This window comes from Taudactylus pleione, unplaced genomic scaffold (genome assembly GCF_031769625.1).
Source record: "Taudactylus pleione unplaced genomic scaffold, aTauple2 ptg000191l, whole genome shotgun sequence".
Classification (NCBI taxonomy): domain Eukaryota; kingdom Metazoa; phylum Chordata; class Amphibia; order Anura; family Myobatrachidae; genus Taudactylus; species Taudactylus pleione.
The window spans coordinates 1,004,723-1,021,345 of NW_028284593.1; the positions used below are offsets into that span (position 1 = coordinate 1,004,723).

At 42.9% G+C, this 16,623-nt stretch overlaps 1 protein-coding gene across 3 annotated transcripts in view; it reads left to right on the top strand.

Annotated features, from left to right (window-relative positions):
* Positions 1–15,841, top strand: part of SEPTIN5 (septin 5) — a 60,233-nt gene extending 44,392 nt beyond the window's left edge. For 2 of the 3 annotated variants that reach the window (XM_088476661.1, XM_088476663.1), the window contains 6 exons: positions 526–627; positions 717–813; positions 1,857–1,992; positions 10,008–10,037; positions 10,896–10,998; positions 13,342–15,841. In XM_088476661.1, coding sequence (XP_088332787.1) covers positions 526–627; positions 717–813; positions 1,857–1,992; positions 10,008–10,037; positions 10,896–10,998; positions 13,342–13,398 — 525 coding nt within the window. In that variant the 3' untranslated portion in view covers positions 13,399–15,841. The remainder of the gene's footprint in view (positions 1–525; positions 628–716; positions 814–1,856; positions 1,993–10,007; positions 10,038–10,895; positions 10,999–13,341) is intronic. The other variant, XM_088476662.1, reaches the window with a different exon arrangement.
* Positions 15,842–16,623: the final 782 nt, after the last annotated feature.

Below are 16,623 nucleotides of genomic sequence, written 5' to 3' on the forward strand. Positions count from 1 at the left end.
TAATTGTGAGTGCAGTATAGACCCACATACAGACAAATGTACACCTGTCATTACTATCAGCAACACTAGCTAGCCACTGCTGATTGGCTAATAGAGCACTCTAGCTGACAGTACTTAGTCTGGCTGCTTCATTATACGAAGCTGTGACTGTCTAATTGTGTTACTCATGTGATATTTCCATTTGGCCTGGGTCAGAAAAAAAGAGTAAAACAGCAGATATTTCACTTATTCATAACAATGATAACAATGCAAATACACTATTCGCTCTTGTGTATATGTCATTTCATTACATAATTATATTGGCTAATGTGCTTTAACAACTAATACTATGCTGTCTGTAGGCTACTATGGTGCACAAGTACACATGTTACTCCTGTCACATACACTAGCTATATAGACCTGGATGCATCTTTGCCCAACTGAACATATACACATAAATGCACTTTTTCCTGTGTGTGTCTTTCCCTGCTCATGTTTGGGGAGACTAATTTGTCCGACTGTATCTCCTTCTCTCATCGTTCTCAGGTCAGAGAGGAGATTGAGAAATTTGGGATAAAAGTCTATCAGTTCCCAGAATGTGACTCTGATGAAGATGATGACTTCAAACAGCAGGACAAGGAGCTGAAGGTAAGGCGTACTTTCTGATATAGAATGCATTTCCACCACATTTAGGATTTCTGCCCATCTCTGTAAATTCACTCAATTCTGTTCTGCAGGAGAGTGCCCCATTTGCTGTAATTGGAAGCAATACAGTGGTAGAGGCCAAAGGTCAGAGGGTACGAGGTCGACTCTATCCATGGGGCATCGTGGAAGGTAAGTTATATCAGTGTCATTGACATAATTATGCTATATGTATATGCCTAAAAAGCACTATCCTCATATGACCATTCATCAGATCATAATAGGGTCCGAGTTTTTTTGCAAGTATGGACTTGCATCATCTCACTGCGAGTATGATGCGAGTTTGTTCCAAAACTCGCAGTATGTAATAGCCTGCGAGTTGGAAGGTGCAGGTTTATCTGAAATGTGAGTTCATGCGAGCTTTATGCTATTGTTTCTGTGGGAAAACTCGCAAATGGTAATGCAAATTTCATTACAAGGTGCGAGTTAGCCAATGTAACCATTGGCAGCAGCGTGTTTGACAGAAGCCTGCACAGATCAGTGAGATCTGTGCAGGCTTCTGTGTGTTAAAAGTGAATGAAAGGGTTAAAATAAAGGAAAAAAATTATGTTACCTCCCCCCATAAACAGCACTGGGCTCTGTGAGGGGGGAAAAACGTAGGGGTCCCATGTATTTTCGTCAACCAGCATCAGGCTTTGTGAATCGGTCCTGGTTATGGTAATACGGGTTGGTCCCTATGGAATAAACATTCATTGCATTATAGCTGGTACTTTAATATGTCTTAGTACAGTTGATACCACAGCAAAATACAAACAAAATAAATTTAAACTTGGATTTCTGTAATCATTGGTAATAATAAACATATTATGCTTGGATAAGTACTATTCTGCACCATTTTAATCTTGGAATCACCTTAAACATAGTAAATATGAAAAAACATTTCAGAAGGCAAAACTTTACTTTAAAGTAGTAAAAACAATAATAGTGAAATAGAACAATGTGTTTTGCTTTCTATTGTCTGTTTGATGTATAAATTGTTTTTGATTATTTCTACAAAGTGCTGACTGCAGAACTGATTAAAGTGATGAACTTCCTGTCACCACAACGATTTGCACAATGAAGCATGACCCTGTGTTACTCTATAAGTAGATGTGTATGCATAGGTCCTAGCAGTGAATGAACATCATTTTGAACAGAACTGTTTTCTCTCACATGTGCCCCCTATCTGTATGCAGTGGAGAACCAGGCACACTGTGACTTTGTGAAGCTGCGAAATATGCTAATCCGGACTCACATGCATGATCTTAAAGATGTTACATGTGACGTGCATTATGAGAACTACAGAGCCCAGTGTATCCAACAGATGACAAGGTAAGTCCCTTAATATAAGTATTATATTACTATATTTTTATAAAACGGCTCTCTCAGGAAACATTTGGAATTTAACTTTACTTTTCTGCTGTGCTTTATATTCTATATTTTTGCACATATCTAACTCAGCTAATGTCCACCAACATTAAAGGGCCACTAAACCTAGACTACAAGTTGCCTTAAATATTATTAAATGCACTATTGTTCTATGTTATGGGTCCTGTTTTGGGAAAGGTGGCTAAAGCTGGCCATGCACAGGCTGATGTTGCCGGCGTTAATGTCCAGTTTGGTCACAGAGATCAGCAGTGGTCATCTTCTGACCATATTTACCAACATTATCTGTTTGATTTCAGTTAGATTATTATCGGGCATCAATGTTGTTTTTGGATTACATACACGGCATTATTGGCCCCATAACTCCTTCTCACCCCCAGGATCACAACTTATTCTGAAATGTCCTCAGTTCTGACAGGCTCCCAATAGTTTTATGTATATTTCATTATATTAATAGTAGCCCTTTAAGCTAAACCAATTTGTATTTCAGGTTTAGTGGTCCCTGAAACTTCATAAATAACTAACAACACTAAACAACTTTATAATGTGACTCACAAAAAGTAACGCAGTATTGATAAAACATAATGCCAGAATCTGTGGTTTGCAAATATTGTTTGTTCAGGACAGAGAAAAAAATATGGTGCTATTGGAGATTTTCCATCCACTAATGTTTATATGTTATATGTCCATTTCCACAGGCTGGTTTCATTAAAAAATAAAATACTAAAAAGTATAAAAGCATAGAGCATGGAGCCCCAAGGAATACACCGGCTGCACTACATTTAGTTTAGATGCAATCTTTGCCACTCAGGTACTCATAATGTATCTGACCTACTGTACCTGTCTCTAGCAGCACATGCAAGTACAAGTACAGTAGCTTTCCACTACAGCTGGAGAACGAGAGGTCACACAGCCCATCTTCCCTCATGTTTTTGTAGCCTGAGCCAGCTGGAAAATAACTGGATCTAAAACTGAGCGAGATTTTCTCAATAGAATATCAGCTTCAAATAAAGATAACTTATAAAATGAATGATTCCAGCTGTTTAACAACTCCCCTGGCAATGATGTGGGTTCAGTATAATGGACTGACCCACTCTTAAGACTTTCTGCAAAGTAAATAGTACTACTGGTATGGAATGTGTATAAAGGTTCCAGGGAGGAATCTAGGTTGGTGATACTAGTGTGTTAAACAAATACTTACTTCCATCTGGGGAACTCATGTTTCCCCACACTCCCGGGAGAATAAACCAGCCTCCCAGATGTTGTTCAGTGAATGCCACAAACCAGACATTACAGCAGGGGGCTCCCACCTAGACCGCTGAAAGTATGGCTAAACAAGGTTCTGGTATAGACTGTATGTTCAGATCTATGCAAGTGTTAACTTATAGATGGGGACCTTTGGATAAGATCAGTCTAGCATGGCACTTGTTTCATGCCGGTATTCCTACCACTTGTTTCATGCCGGTATTCCTACCACTTGTTTCATGCCGGTATTCCTACCACTTGTTTCATGCTGGTATTCCGACACTTGTTTCATGCTGGTATTCCGACACTTGTTTCATGCTGTTATTCCGTCACTTGTTTCCTTGTTTCATGCTGGTATTTCGTCACTTGTTTCATGCTGGTATTTCGTCACTTGTTTCATGCTGGTATTCTCCCACTAGTTTCATGCTGGTATTCTCCCACTAGTTTCATGCTGGTATTCCGTTACTTGTTTCATGCTGGTATTCCGTTACTTGTTTCATGCTGGTATTCCGTCACTTGTTTCATGCTGGTATTCCATCACTTGTTTCATGCTGTTATTCCGTCACTTGTTTCCTTGTTTCATGCTGGTATTCCGTCACTTGTTTTCCATCCACTAATGTTTATATGTTATATGTCCATTTCCACAGCACTTGTTTCATGCTGGTATTTCGTCACTTGTTTCATGCTGGTATTCCGTCACTTGTTTCATGCTGGTATTCTCCCACTAGTTTCATGCTGGTATTCCGTTACTTGTTTTATGCTGTTATTCTGCCACTTGTTTCATGCTGGTATTCCGCCACTTGTTTCATGCTGGTATTCCGCCAGTAGATTCCTTTCAAGTTTTCCCAACGCTTGTTTCCTTTTTAGTATTCAGCCACTTGTTTCATGGTGATATTCCTACACTTTGTTCATGCTGGGGCCACTTGTTTCATGCTGGTATTCCTCCACAGGATGGGTTCGGGATGCTGGTGCTTGGGATCCCGGCGGTCAAAATCCCGACACCAGCATCCCGACAGGGTTAGAATACTGACACTTGTCTGTCAGTATTCTAACCCTCTCCCTACCCTAACCCTATCCCTCCCTCCCCGGTGCCTGACATTAATCTTCCCACCTCTAGTGCTAAACCTAACCTTCCCCTCCCCGCATCCTAAACTTAACCCTCCCCCCCTTAGTGCTGGACCCTAACCCTCCTCCTATTGCCTAACCCCTAACGTTAACCCTCCCCCCAACCCCGCTATTTACCTTCGGGATTCGGCGGTCGGGATGCCATCACTTGTTTCATGCTGATATTCCCCCACTTGTTTCATGCTGATATTCCCCCACTTGTTTCATGCTGGTATTCCATCACTTGTTTCATGCTGATATTCCGCCACTTGTTTCATGCTGGTATTCCATCACTTGTTTCATGCTGATATTCCGCCACTTGTTTCATGCTGGTATTCCGTCACTTGTTTCATGTTGATATTCAGTCACTTGTTTCATGCTTCCATCAATAGTTTCATGCTGATATTCCACCACTAGTTACATGCTGATATTCCACCACTAGTTACATGCTGATATTCCGCCACTAGTTACATGCTGGTATTCCCCCACTTGTTTCATGCTGATATTTCACCACTTGTTTCATGCTGGTATTCCATCACTTGTTTCATGCTGATATTCCGCCACTTGTTTCATGCTGGTATTCCGTCACTTGTTTCATGTTGATATTCAGTCACTTGTTTCATGCTTCCATCAATAGTTTCATGCTGGTATTCTCCCACTTGTTGCATGCTGATATTCCGCCACTAGTTACATGCTGATATTCCGCCACTAGTTACATGCTGGTATTCCCCCACTTGTTTCATGCTGATATTTCACCACTTGTTTCATGCTGGTATTCCATCACTTGTTTCCTTTCTAGTATTCCACAACTTGTTTCATGCTGATATTCCGACACTTGTTTCATGATGGTATACCTCCACTTGTTTCATTTCTAGTATTCCTCCACTTGTTTCATGCTGGTATTTCACAATTTGTTTCATGCTGGTATTCTGCCACTTGTTTCATGCTGGTATTCTGACACTTCTTTCATGCTGGTATTCCTACCACTTGGTTCATGCTGGTATTCCGTCACTTGTTTCATGCTGATATTCCGTCACTTGTTTCATGCTGGTATTCCCCCACTTGTTTCATGCTGGTATTCCATCACTTGTTTCATGCTGATATTCCCCCACTTGTTTCATGCTGCTATTCCATCACTTGTTTCATGCTGCTATTCCCCCACTTGTTTCATGCTGATATTCCCCCACTTGTTTCATGCTGGTATTCCCACACTAGTTTCATGCTGATATTCCCCCACTTGTTTCATGCTGGTATTCCATCACTTGTTTCATCCTGGTATTCCATCACTTGTTTCATGCTGATATTCCATCACTTGTTTCATGCTGGTATTCCATCACTTGTTTCATGCTGGTATTCCGCCACTTGTTTTATGCTGGTATTCCCCCACTTGTTTCATGCTGCTATTCTCCCACTCGTTTCATGCTGCTATTCTCCCACTCGTTTCATGCTGCTATTTTCCCACTCGTTTCATGCTGCTATTCTCCCACTTGTTTTATGCTGCTATTCTCCCACTTGTTTCATGCTGGTATTCCCCCACTTGTTTCATGCTGGTATTCCATCACTTGTTTCATGCTGGTATTCCGCCACTTGTTTCATGCTGGTATTCCCCCACTTGTTTCATGCTGATATTCCCCCACTAGTTTCATGCGGATATTCCGTCACTTGTTTCATGCGGATATTCCGTCACTTGTTTCATGCTGGTATTCCGTCACTTGTTTCATCCTGGTATTCCATCACTTGTTTCATGCTGATATTCCCCCACTTGTTTCATGCTGGTATTCCATCACTTGTTTCATGCTGGTATTCCGCCACTTGTTTCATGCTGGTATTCCGCCACTTGTTTCATGCTGGTATTCCATCACTTGTTTCATGCTGATGTTCTGACACTTCTTTCATGCTGGTATCCCTACCACTTGGTTCATGCTGGTATTCCGTCACTTGTTTCATGCTGATATTCCCCCACTTGTTTCATCCTGGTTTTCCACCACTCGTTTCATACTGGTATTCCCCCACTCGTTTCATGCTGCTATTCTCCCACTCGTTTCATGCTGCTATTCTCCCACTCGTTTCATGCTGCTATTCTCCCACTCGTTTCATGCTGGTATTCCCCCACTTGTTTCATGCTGGTATTCCCCCACTTGTTTCATGCTGGTATTCCGCCACTTGTTTCATGATGGTATTCCATCACTTGTTTCATGCTGGTATTCCATCACTTGTTTCATGTTGATATTCCGCCATTTGTTTCCTTTCTAGTATTCCTCCACTTGCTTCATTCTATTATTTCTACCACTTGTTTCATGCATAGTATTCCGCCACTAGATTCCTTACAAGTTTTCCCAACGCTTGTTTCCTTTTTAGTATTCCGCCACTTGTTTCATTGTGCTATTCCTCCACGGAATGGGTACGGGATGGCGACGGGGTTAGAATACTGACACTTCCTGGTGCTGACATTAATCTTCCCACCCCTGGTGCTAAACCTAACCTCCCCCTCCCTGCATCCTAAACCTAACCCTCCCCTCTTAGTGCCTGATCCTAACCCTCCTCCTAGTGCCTAACCCCTAATGCTAACCCTCCCAACCCCGCTATTTACCTTCGGGATGCCGGCGGTGGGATTCTGACAGGTGTTGGGATTCCGGCACCAGCATTCTGAGCGCCGGAATCCCCGCAGTCGGGATATTGACCGCATCCCTTCCTCCACTTGTTTCCTTTCTAGTATTCCACAACTTGTTTCATGCTGATATTCCGACACTTGTTTCATGATGGTATCCCTCCACTTGTTTCCTTTCTAGTATTCCACAACTTGTTTCATGCTGATATTCCGACACTTGTTTCATGATGGTATCCCTCCACTTGTTTCCTTTCTAGTATTCCACCATTTGTTTCATGATGGTATTCTGCCACTTGTTTCATGGTAATATTCCGCCATTAATTCATGGTAATATTCCGCCACTTGTTTCCTTTTCAGTATTCCAACACTTGTTTAGTGCTAGTATTCTGATACTTGTTACATGCTGGTATTCCACCACTTGTTTCATGCATTCTGAAACTTCTTTCATGCTAGTATTCCAACATTTGTTTAATGCTTGTAATTCGAGACTTGTTTCATGCTAGTAGTCTGGACCTTGTTTCACATTCATGTGACCACTAGGGGCACTGCTGTACTGGAAGCTTAATTTCACATGGTCTGTATAATACCCCTTTTACACCAGAGCTAAAACCCGGGTTATTGCAGGGTTAACCCAGGTAGCTCCTTGGTGTAAAAGGGGATAGGGTTGGATTCCCAGGTCAAGTGACCCGGCAATCCAACCCAGGTAACTTGCAGGATTTTAACATGGGAATGACCCGTGAAACCCTGCAGTGTAAATGGCACGATCCGGTTCACGATGACCTAGAGCGCGTGCATGCCGGCCAATCGGCCGGCTTCAGTGGCACTTGGAGATGACGTCATCTCCAAGCGTCCACTTCCACGCCGGAAGAGCTGGGTCACTGCAAACCCGGCTCCGGTGTGAACAGCCCCGAACCCTGTACCAGCCTCCGGGTCAGACCCGGAATATAGGTATAAAAGGGATATAAGAATATGACAGAAAAGAATATTAACGATGCAAACAGACAAGTAAGATTTCTGAAGTAGAAAATTGCTAAGAGTGTTAGAACAAAAATAAACACTACTTACAAATAAGGCAAGTGTTCCCTACAAGTCATTAAAGACTTCTAAATTTGCTTTAAATACCTGTAGACATATCGTTATAGTAAATCAGCACATCAGTACTATAAAACTCGGGGCCTGATTCAGAGCCGCTTCTAAGCGGCCGCTCATTCGTTCCGAGCGATGTTTGCACAACTGCGCATGCGTACGGATCGTAATACGCATGCGCAAACCAGTCATTGCGGCCGAAAATCGTTTGTTCGCTAAATAACGAATGCCTGCTATTTTGAGTGACAGGAGGAGGCGTATGTGGGTGGTAACGGGGGATGGTGCTTGAAAAGGGGGAGTGGAGATCCGAACGCAGGCGTGCTTAAAGGTCAAAACGGGCGTTTTTAGGGTGTGCATAATTAATACAGCAGCGTCATTGACCACGTCACTGGGTTATTTTATAGTCAGAACTGCTCGCAAGATAGCGGTAGGAAAAACCAACCACAAGAATAGCGAGCAGTTCATACGCTGGTCGATGTACTCGATTAATCTAATAAATAGCGGACATGACGTAGGATGCGAGCGGCCAGGGGGCGTAGTTTACAAAAAACGACCGCATGTTTTGTTCGCTCGTTCAGACCTAGAGGCAAAGAGCGAACGGTTCATTTGAATAGCCACCCCTTTTTCCTGAACGAGCGAGCGCAAATAGTGTCCGGCTCTGAATCAGGCACTCAGTCTCCTAATCTAAATGTAATAACATACCCTTTAGTAGCAGGAGTCTGAACCACAGGCAATTCATTATTTAAAACATGACTAATATGTATATCAATTATCAAGTAATATTTGGTGATAGTGTTGGGTATTTAAGGCTAAACTACCACCTGTAGCTTATTATCTCTGCCCCATCCCTGGTGCCTCAGAAGCTGTCCAGGGGATTGTGTGAGTAGGAGGACATTGAGAAGCTTAGGGCTTGATTCAGAGGTGCTCGCAAAAAGCTCTGAATCAGGGCGGCCACATTTTTTTTAATACCTGGCCTCCTGGCCACTCGCTAAGCTGTGGGTGACCACTCACAACTTTTGCGAGCGGGTAGGTGATGGTCGCGATAATCGAGACCATCGGACTTGCGACGAGACCCTTGTGGTAGGGTCTTGGCTGCCGCAAGCCCCAGTGAGCTTCCTGCTCAAATAGAGCAGGAAGCTCACTACTGACATCACGAGTGATGTCAGTAGGACCGCCCACAAACAGCAGGCGTTCCTTCAGGAACGCCTCCATTTGACCAGCTACCCCCCTCCCCGCCTACAAAACGGGGCGAGCTGTCGATCAACATTGACAGCCGCCCCGTTTGTAGCGAGCCCCGGAGCGAGTGAATTTCTCACTCGCTCCGGGGCTCGCGCACGCACATTACGCACGCCGCGCAGTGCCCCACCATGGCGCTTGTGAGCGGGTCTGAATGAGGCCCTTAATCCCTTCCCTCACATCCCCTTTCTTCATACATTTTTATGTGGGGAAATACAAAAAAATCACTAATTTATGTGGTGATGGAGCTTGAAATGTAAACACATATGAAATATAAAGAACTGCATTTACCTTAGTTTAGATGCCTGTTACCTGCCTGCAATGGTTTCTATGCAGATAGAGGATCCATGCGGCGTATGTACATATGTGTAGCCGATTAAAAATGCACACTTTATTTAATGGTACTTTCTCCATTGACCAATCTGGAGATGCAAACCATACATTCTGGTAACTCCGTTTTGTTCTACAGATCACATGTAATGACGTTACAGCAATATGAAAATCATAAATATTATACATTGTAACTTAATGCTATCATTTATTTAATAATAAATTTGCTTGTGATCTCAGCACATCTAAAAGAACAGCAATACCATGCCAGACCTTCTAATTTATTAACCTTTAGTGTGATGAGTATTGCAGTCCTGAATAATTAAGTGATATCACTTTTTGTCTTTTAAAGGCATGAAGAAAATGAGAACACAGCACAAAGGTTAGGGTTAAGATTAAGTCACATTTTATCAATTATATTTTACATTATAAGGTTTCTATGTGTTTCTAGGCTTCTGTGTTTGGAGTTGAACTTGTTTTCCTTTAACCTGATGCAATAAACTATTTGTAATTCATATAATATAAACTGTTTTCCAGGCCTCCTCACGGAATCACAATTGAAATAATTAGCTCCTCCGGGGCATATTTTAAAATGTGTCAGTGAGTAATGACCACACCTGTGCATCTGCTGGGTGACCTGGAAAATGTGGCCTGTGTGGGGTCCGAATTTGAGAACCAATGGTTTATTTAATATGGAGGGAGAGAATGTTAGATGGTACTCTTGGCCTATAAAAAAAAATGAAGGAGCTTTATTCCCTGATAACAGAAATGATCCATCTCCTATCTATCCTCTTGTTCAAGCCATGTTCCTTCATTTCTGTCATATTAAGAGTGCTGTCTGATGTTTTCGGTGTAATATTTTGTTGCCCCTGGATCCAGGCTTATGTTGTATTTATGCAGACACAAACACACACACACATATGTGCACAGCTGCACTACTCTTCTGTGCTAGATACACAGTGATGTGTTTAGTCGCAGATATATTACTTCAACAGTAGAAAGTCAACAGTCTTAAAGTAGAAAGTCAATGAATTTGGTACAACAAGAGGATGAAGAAATCTATAGTTATGTATAGATAAGATGCTTGATGGCACTCCTTACATCCTTCTTTCTGAAGCTTGTGCCCCAGAGTGTCACTGGGCCAGAGTAACTGCTGGGTGCAGCAAGGAATTAGAGTGGCACAGCCACTACCCATAAAACCTAACACACAAAGCACTGTCTTCTCCTGCTTTACTTACAGCAAACTGACTCAGGACAACAGGATAGAGAGTCCCATCCCCATCCTGCCTCTGCCAACCCCAGATGCTGAAACAGAGAAACTCATAAAGATGAAGGACGAAGAGGTAAGTAATAAGCCCTTTTGCTCTGCACATGTCAGCCTTGCCTTGTAATCATTATGTAGATTGTGGTACTCTCCAGCAGCATGAATAAAACATTTATTTGACTGATGTCAGAGGCTGGCGATGATTATGGTTCACAGAACCTAAATATGTGCACAAATTCTCCTAGCGCAGTCACAGGTGTGTGCCCACATCCTGCATTTTGGTGACCCAGACATTTGATTTTTACCTACATTTGTGGAGTGACAGAGAATACTACACAAAAAACACAAAAGGCCTGGGCGCCCTAGTAAACCTGTATTGAGTAGCTCAGAAGGTGTGGCTGCCAAAAGGCAGAATTGGAGATTGCCTGTCTCCAATACAAAAACGGCTAAAACAAAGAAATACTGCAATGGCGCTATACCAACTAGAGCATAATATCAGACCAAATTAAAAAGAGATAATGCAATGTTTATTATACATGAAAAGGTATCAGATAACTAACAATTACTCCCGGGAGCACATATAATACATAAAAACAACGTTGTTCAAAATGGGCATAAATGATTAAAATGAAACCCGAATGAAAATTCAAAAAATTCAGATCCATAAGCTAACGGTGGAAGAGCCGTGCAGCACGGCGAAACGCATCGGAGCCATAGGTGTTTCTCCATTTGGAGGTTACTCATCATTTGCCGCACACCTAACATCTTGCTGGAGCAAGCCTTTTATACAAGCACTTATCTGGTGAACACAGCCTGTGTGCGGATTTACCCACAGCGGTCAGGTGAGCACGACTGCGTGGAGCCGACTCCCGGGGCAACCCGTTTGCAACGGAGCCAGCTCATTACCATAGGAGCTGCAGGACCTGTGCTGTCCCAACCTCACCTTGGAGCTTAACACAGAGGATTACCCCGCAGTCTCCTTACCCTTTTCAGACTGGAGTCTGATAGTGGACATTAGCGGAGTGAGTATTCAGAGCATATTGCTCACTTACCATCATTCAATACTACACCCCACTTGCGGATCCCCATGCATTAGTGTGGAGTCTTACCTTTATTCCAACAAACATTGGACACTCTATTGCCATTGTGACGGCTCTTCCACCGTTAGCTTATGGATCAGAATTTTTTTAAATTTTCATTCGGGTTTGATTTTAATCATTTCTGCCCATTTTGAACAACGTTGTTTTTATGTATTATATGTGCTCCCGGGAGTAATTGTTATTTATCTGATACCTTTTCATGTATAATAAACATTGCATTATCACTTTTTAATTTGGTCTGATGTTATGCTCTAGTTGGTATAGCGCCATTGCAGTATTTCTTTGTTTTTGACAGGGAATCCTGCCTACTACCACTTTAGGGCTACCCCATCCATCTATTTCAACTTTTCCATTAAAATGCTGTTCAATTTAGCAACATTTATGTCTTCAATTAATCATAGGCATGAGGGAGAGTCTGGACTGTTATTACATGTGTCACTTTCGTGTGTTTAAAAGAGTATTTATTACTCTGTTCGCTCATACTTTGGGTACAGGTTCACTGAGTACTGAATGAATTCCCACCTAGCTAGCCTCAGCGCATTGCTCTAGCCATGCCCTGTTATCGAGATCCCGTCAATATCCCGGCACATCGGATGCTGGCATTTAGAATCCCGGTGCCGGAATCCAGACACCTGTCAGAATCCCGGCAGTTAGTGGGAGGCTTAGGGTTAGGCGCTAGGGGGAGGGTTAGGGTTAGGCACTGGGGTGGGGGGTTAGGTTTAGGGTGCGGGGAGGGGAGGTTAGGTTTAGGCACTGGGGGGGGAGTTAGGTTAATTCTTCCGGGAAGGGTAAGAGTAGGAGAAGGGTTAGGATACCTACCATCGGTATCCTAACCCTGTTGGGATGCTGGCGTATGGATTTTGACCGCCGGGATCCAGAGCACCGGCATCCCGTACCCAACCCCTGTTATCTGCCCTGCCTAATCCTGTGGTGTTATTCTACTTTTTAGTACTTATGCCACGATCTAGCGCTGTATATTGTACTTATGGTCTAATGCACACGGATAGAGATGATGGCTATTTTCACAACAGTTGTATAGACAACACATGAATCATGTTTTGTCTTTTCAAGTGAGGTTGACAATCACCTCTTATCCTTACTGCTGCATTAATACTTGACCCTCCTGTCTGTCTAGCGCCGGACATCTTTTTGTCCACAACACTTGTATAGGGCAAATCTGCCTTTGTTCCGAGCAAACTATTCTGAATCGCTTGCAACACTGAATCAGGCTCAGTCTGTGTAATATTGCATGTTAGCCATATGTCTAGCCGTTGTCTCTCCTTAGTCTGATATTCTCCTAACCCAATCTCATTCTCTTCCAGCTGCGGCGAATGCAGGAAATGTTGCAGAAAATGCAGCAGCAGATACAGGAACAGTGAGCCCCCATATAGATAGCCCCCTCAGATTTCCTGCTCCCCCAGCCCTTCACTTCAAGGACCAGTTTGGAGATGGATGTGGTACCATGGACTCATTGCAGTATCTTATTTATTGTTCTCAAATACCCGTCCAATATGAACTCCTCCCTCTGTTGACCTCTCCCGTCTCTCTAGAACATCCCTACAATGGAGCCAAGCACTTAACAAAAAAGGTTAATGTCCACTGTGCATTCCACTTACGTCCCTTATGCAATGAGGAGTTGCAGCAAATCCCTCATTCTCAGCAGCACATTTGAGGAGGAACCAGGACAACTGCAAACCCTTCTGGGAACCTGCACCCTTGGACATATTGGGTGATCAATGATCAAGTTGAAAGCAAACATATCCTGTATCTTCCACATGGCTCTGTCCTATAACACAGACGGGGTGTTTCTGGGGGAAGGGAGGCAGATCAGTAATTGTTTTCTACCTACACAATACCCCTGCTCTAAAAGAAGCTTGTGTTATTTTTTATTTGTACAGTGTTGCAGTTTCTTGGACTCAGGACTTGTTTCTTTTTTGCTGTATCAATGTTTACTCACAGTATAATTACTTGAGGAGTAACCCGCTAATCATTAGAGAGCACCAGAGAGGAGGTACTGCCTGCAGAACAGTGCACAGGGCTGGCATTGGATTCCTAAGCTCTTTGCCCATGCTGACATTCATCGTGTCATCATTCAGTGCAGGTGAAATGGAAACTAACCCAGAGCAACGCTCAGTCTTGTTACACTGTCTATCACTACACAGATACTACACAGTGTTTGCTTCATTCAGCAATTGGAGCAAGTCTAATGTGTTAGCACTGAATACATATCCCGGTGTTTGCCTTACTTAAATACATTTAGGTATAGTCCCAAGTACAAGCAAGCAAAGGCATTCTGTAGTCTCAATTACAACAATTCGTCACCAGTGAACATGAAATGGACTATACTGTGCGGATGAGGAAGGGACCAAATATATCACTGACATCTATCACTACAGATTGGCGCTGACCCCATTACTACAGCTTGGCACTGGAGTTGGCACTCTTCTACAGCTACATAGACATTGATCAGATGCAGACAGTGGTAGTCAAATCTGACATCAGTGCCACTAACAGGTTAGGTGTAAGCTATTTAGTTATGAGCAGATTAAAGAAGACTTGTACGGGGTATGTTTATGTGTGCAGTAACTGCCCCTCCTGCCAACTTGCAGAGCAGTGTGGATGCCTGGGAAGGGGAGAAACTCACCTCTGCCAGTCTATGTAGTCCCATGACGGTAACAGCCACTATCCATAGGAGTTTACTTAGAGATCCACCTGCCATTCTAGAGGTGATATGGTTAATGGGAAGGAGGTAGGGATTTTACTTAACGTTACACCTACCTTTTCACTGGTGAGCACATGACAGTCTTCTCTGCATGTTACTTTTTACATTACCATTATATGCACACTATTTACCCGCATTCATTCTGTTATGTGCGATGTCCTGTGGGACTTGTACACACTTGTAGCTCAGCACATATCCATATACGCCTTTGTGCACATACAAGTGTCTGTATACTAGGCAGATACAGATCATAGCTGTGTTCTGCATATTGCTCTGCCATGCACTAGTCTCTTATTGCACAGCCTATAGTTATCCTGGTCTTTGAGAGACTGTCAGAACTCTGCTCATCTGTACTGAATGGGGATTATTTGTTTTGTGCCATGTGTGTGCGAATTCATTGTGCATTAAAGTTAATTAAGGGTAAATGTAAGCCAATGCCGTGCTTTAGTGAGGGATATTTACCAAACTTGGAAAACTGCGGAGGTGAAAATGAACCAATTTGTCCACTGGGCTAATGCATTTATTTATGTCTTACTTATGTAACAAGAGTAACGTGACATTGGCACACTCTTTATTTTAGATGTCACCATCATACTTTTTTGTGCTTTCTTTACATTGTGGGTATTAATGCACCTTCCCATATAAATTACACCTAGGGAGCACAAAAGGCATCCCAGTGCACATAGTGATGACTAGTTACCCCCAACTCAGAGTAACAGTCAGACTGGACCAGTTATACCACCATAAATGCACTCGCTACACCTTAGAGCTCTAATAATAAGAAACCTCTTATTAGTGAGCCTCCGCCGTTTTTCTTGTTTGTAGATGTCCTTAATTGAAAACCCTGAATAGTTTATGCCGTGTTTAATCACCTCAGTCTTTATCTTCTAGTTCTTTAGGGAATGAAGGGGCAAGCGAACCTACTGCCTGTTAATCCGGTGCCTCTGTCACCTTATGTGTAAGGTGGAACCTTATGCCCCACTGTCTAATGGTAACCCACCTCCTACAGTGCATATCCACCCAGTAATTATTTTGTTATACTGATCGTTGCTGTAATTAATGTTTACAACCTGAGAATCCTAATAAACTTAAAAAAATTATATTGTGCGCTTTCTACAATAATATTCTAATATTTAGGGGAATGATCGCAGCGGTGGTGCTATTTTAATGTTTACCCCCTATGTACTAACTGTAAGTCGCAGGAACAGTGGTAGCGATAACCTCTGTCCCCACAAGTTTCATCCCCAGCACAACGGAGGACTCCTCCTGGGAAACTGACACTGCACATGTGCTCAGTATCACTTTCCGGAGGATGCTGGGGGCGGATCGTAAGATCCATCTCCTTCAACTATGCCTCCATAGGCATAAAATGGTTTACGCCACCAGATAGTACATAGGGGTACTTTAGATCTCATTGATAATAATGGGGACTGCAGTCTGTAGCGGTAATGAGTCTTTTGCAGGAGTTTCCTGTGAAACCTCCTGCATTAGGCTATTAGTACATAAGGTGGTATGTATCAAGCCTTGGAAAGAGATGAAGTGAAGTAGTTGTCCAAAGCAACCAATCAGCTTCTGTAATTTCATGTGTGTGTGTGTGTTTGAAACAATCAGCATGCCTGATAAAGATCTGATCAAAACCACCTGCATCATATTCAGGACTGTGGGGTCGGATCAGAGTTGCACGCAGGTCTCTTGTGTGCATGCACCATCTTCCCGAATATCACTGGGAAGATGGCACCGTGGAGGAGGAGGGACCTGCTTGCTGGCACAGGGTAAGATGTGGGGGTTGCCAACCCTGCTGCTCAGAAGAGGGGGCCCGCTGCACACGGTCCCTCTTGGGCATTCATTAGCCAACCTCTCATTCATAACTAGAAATAAACAT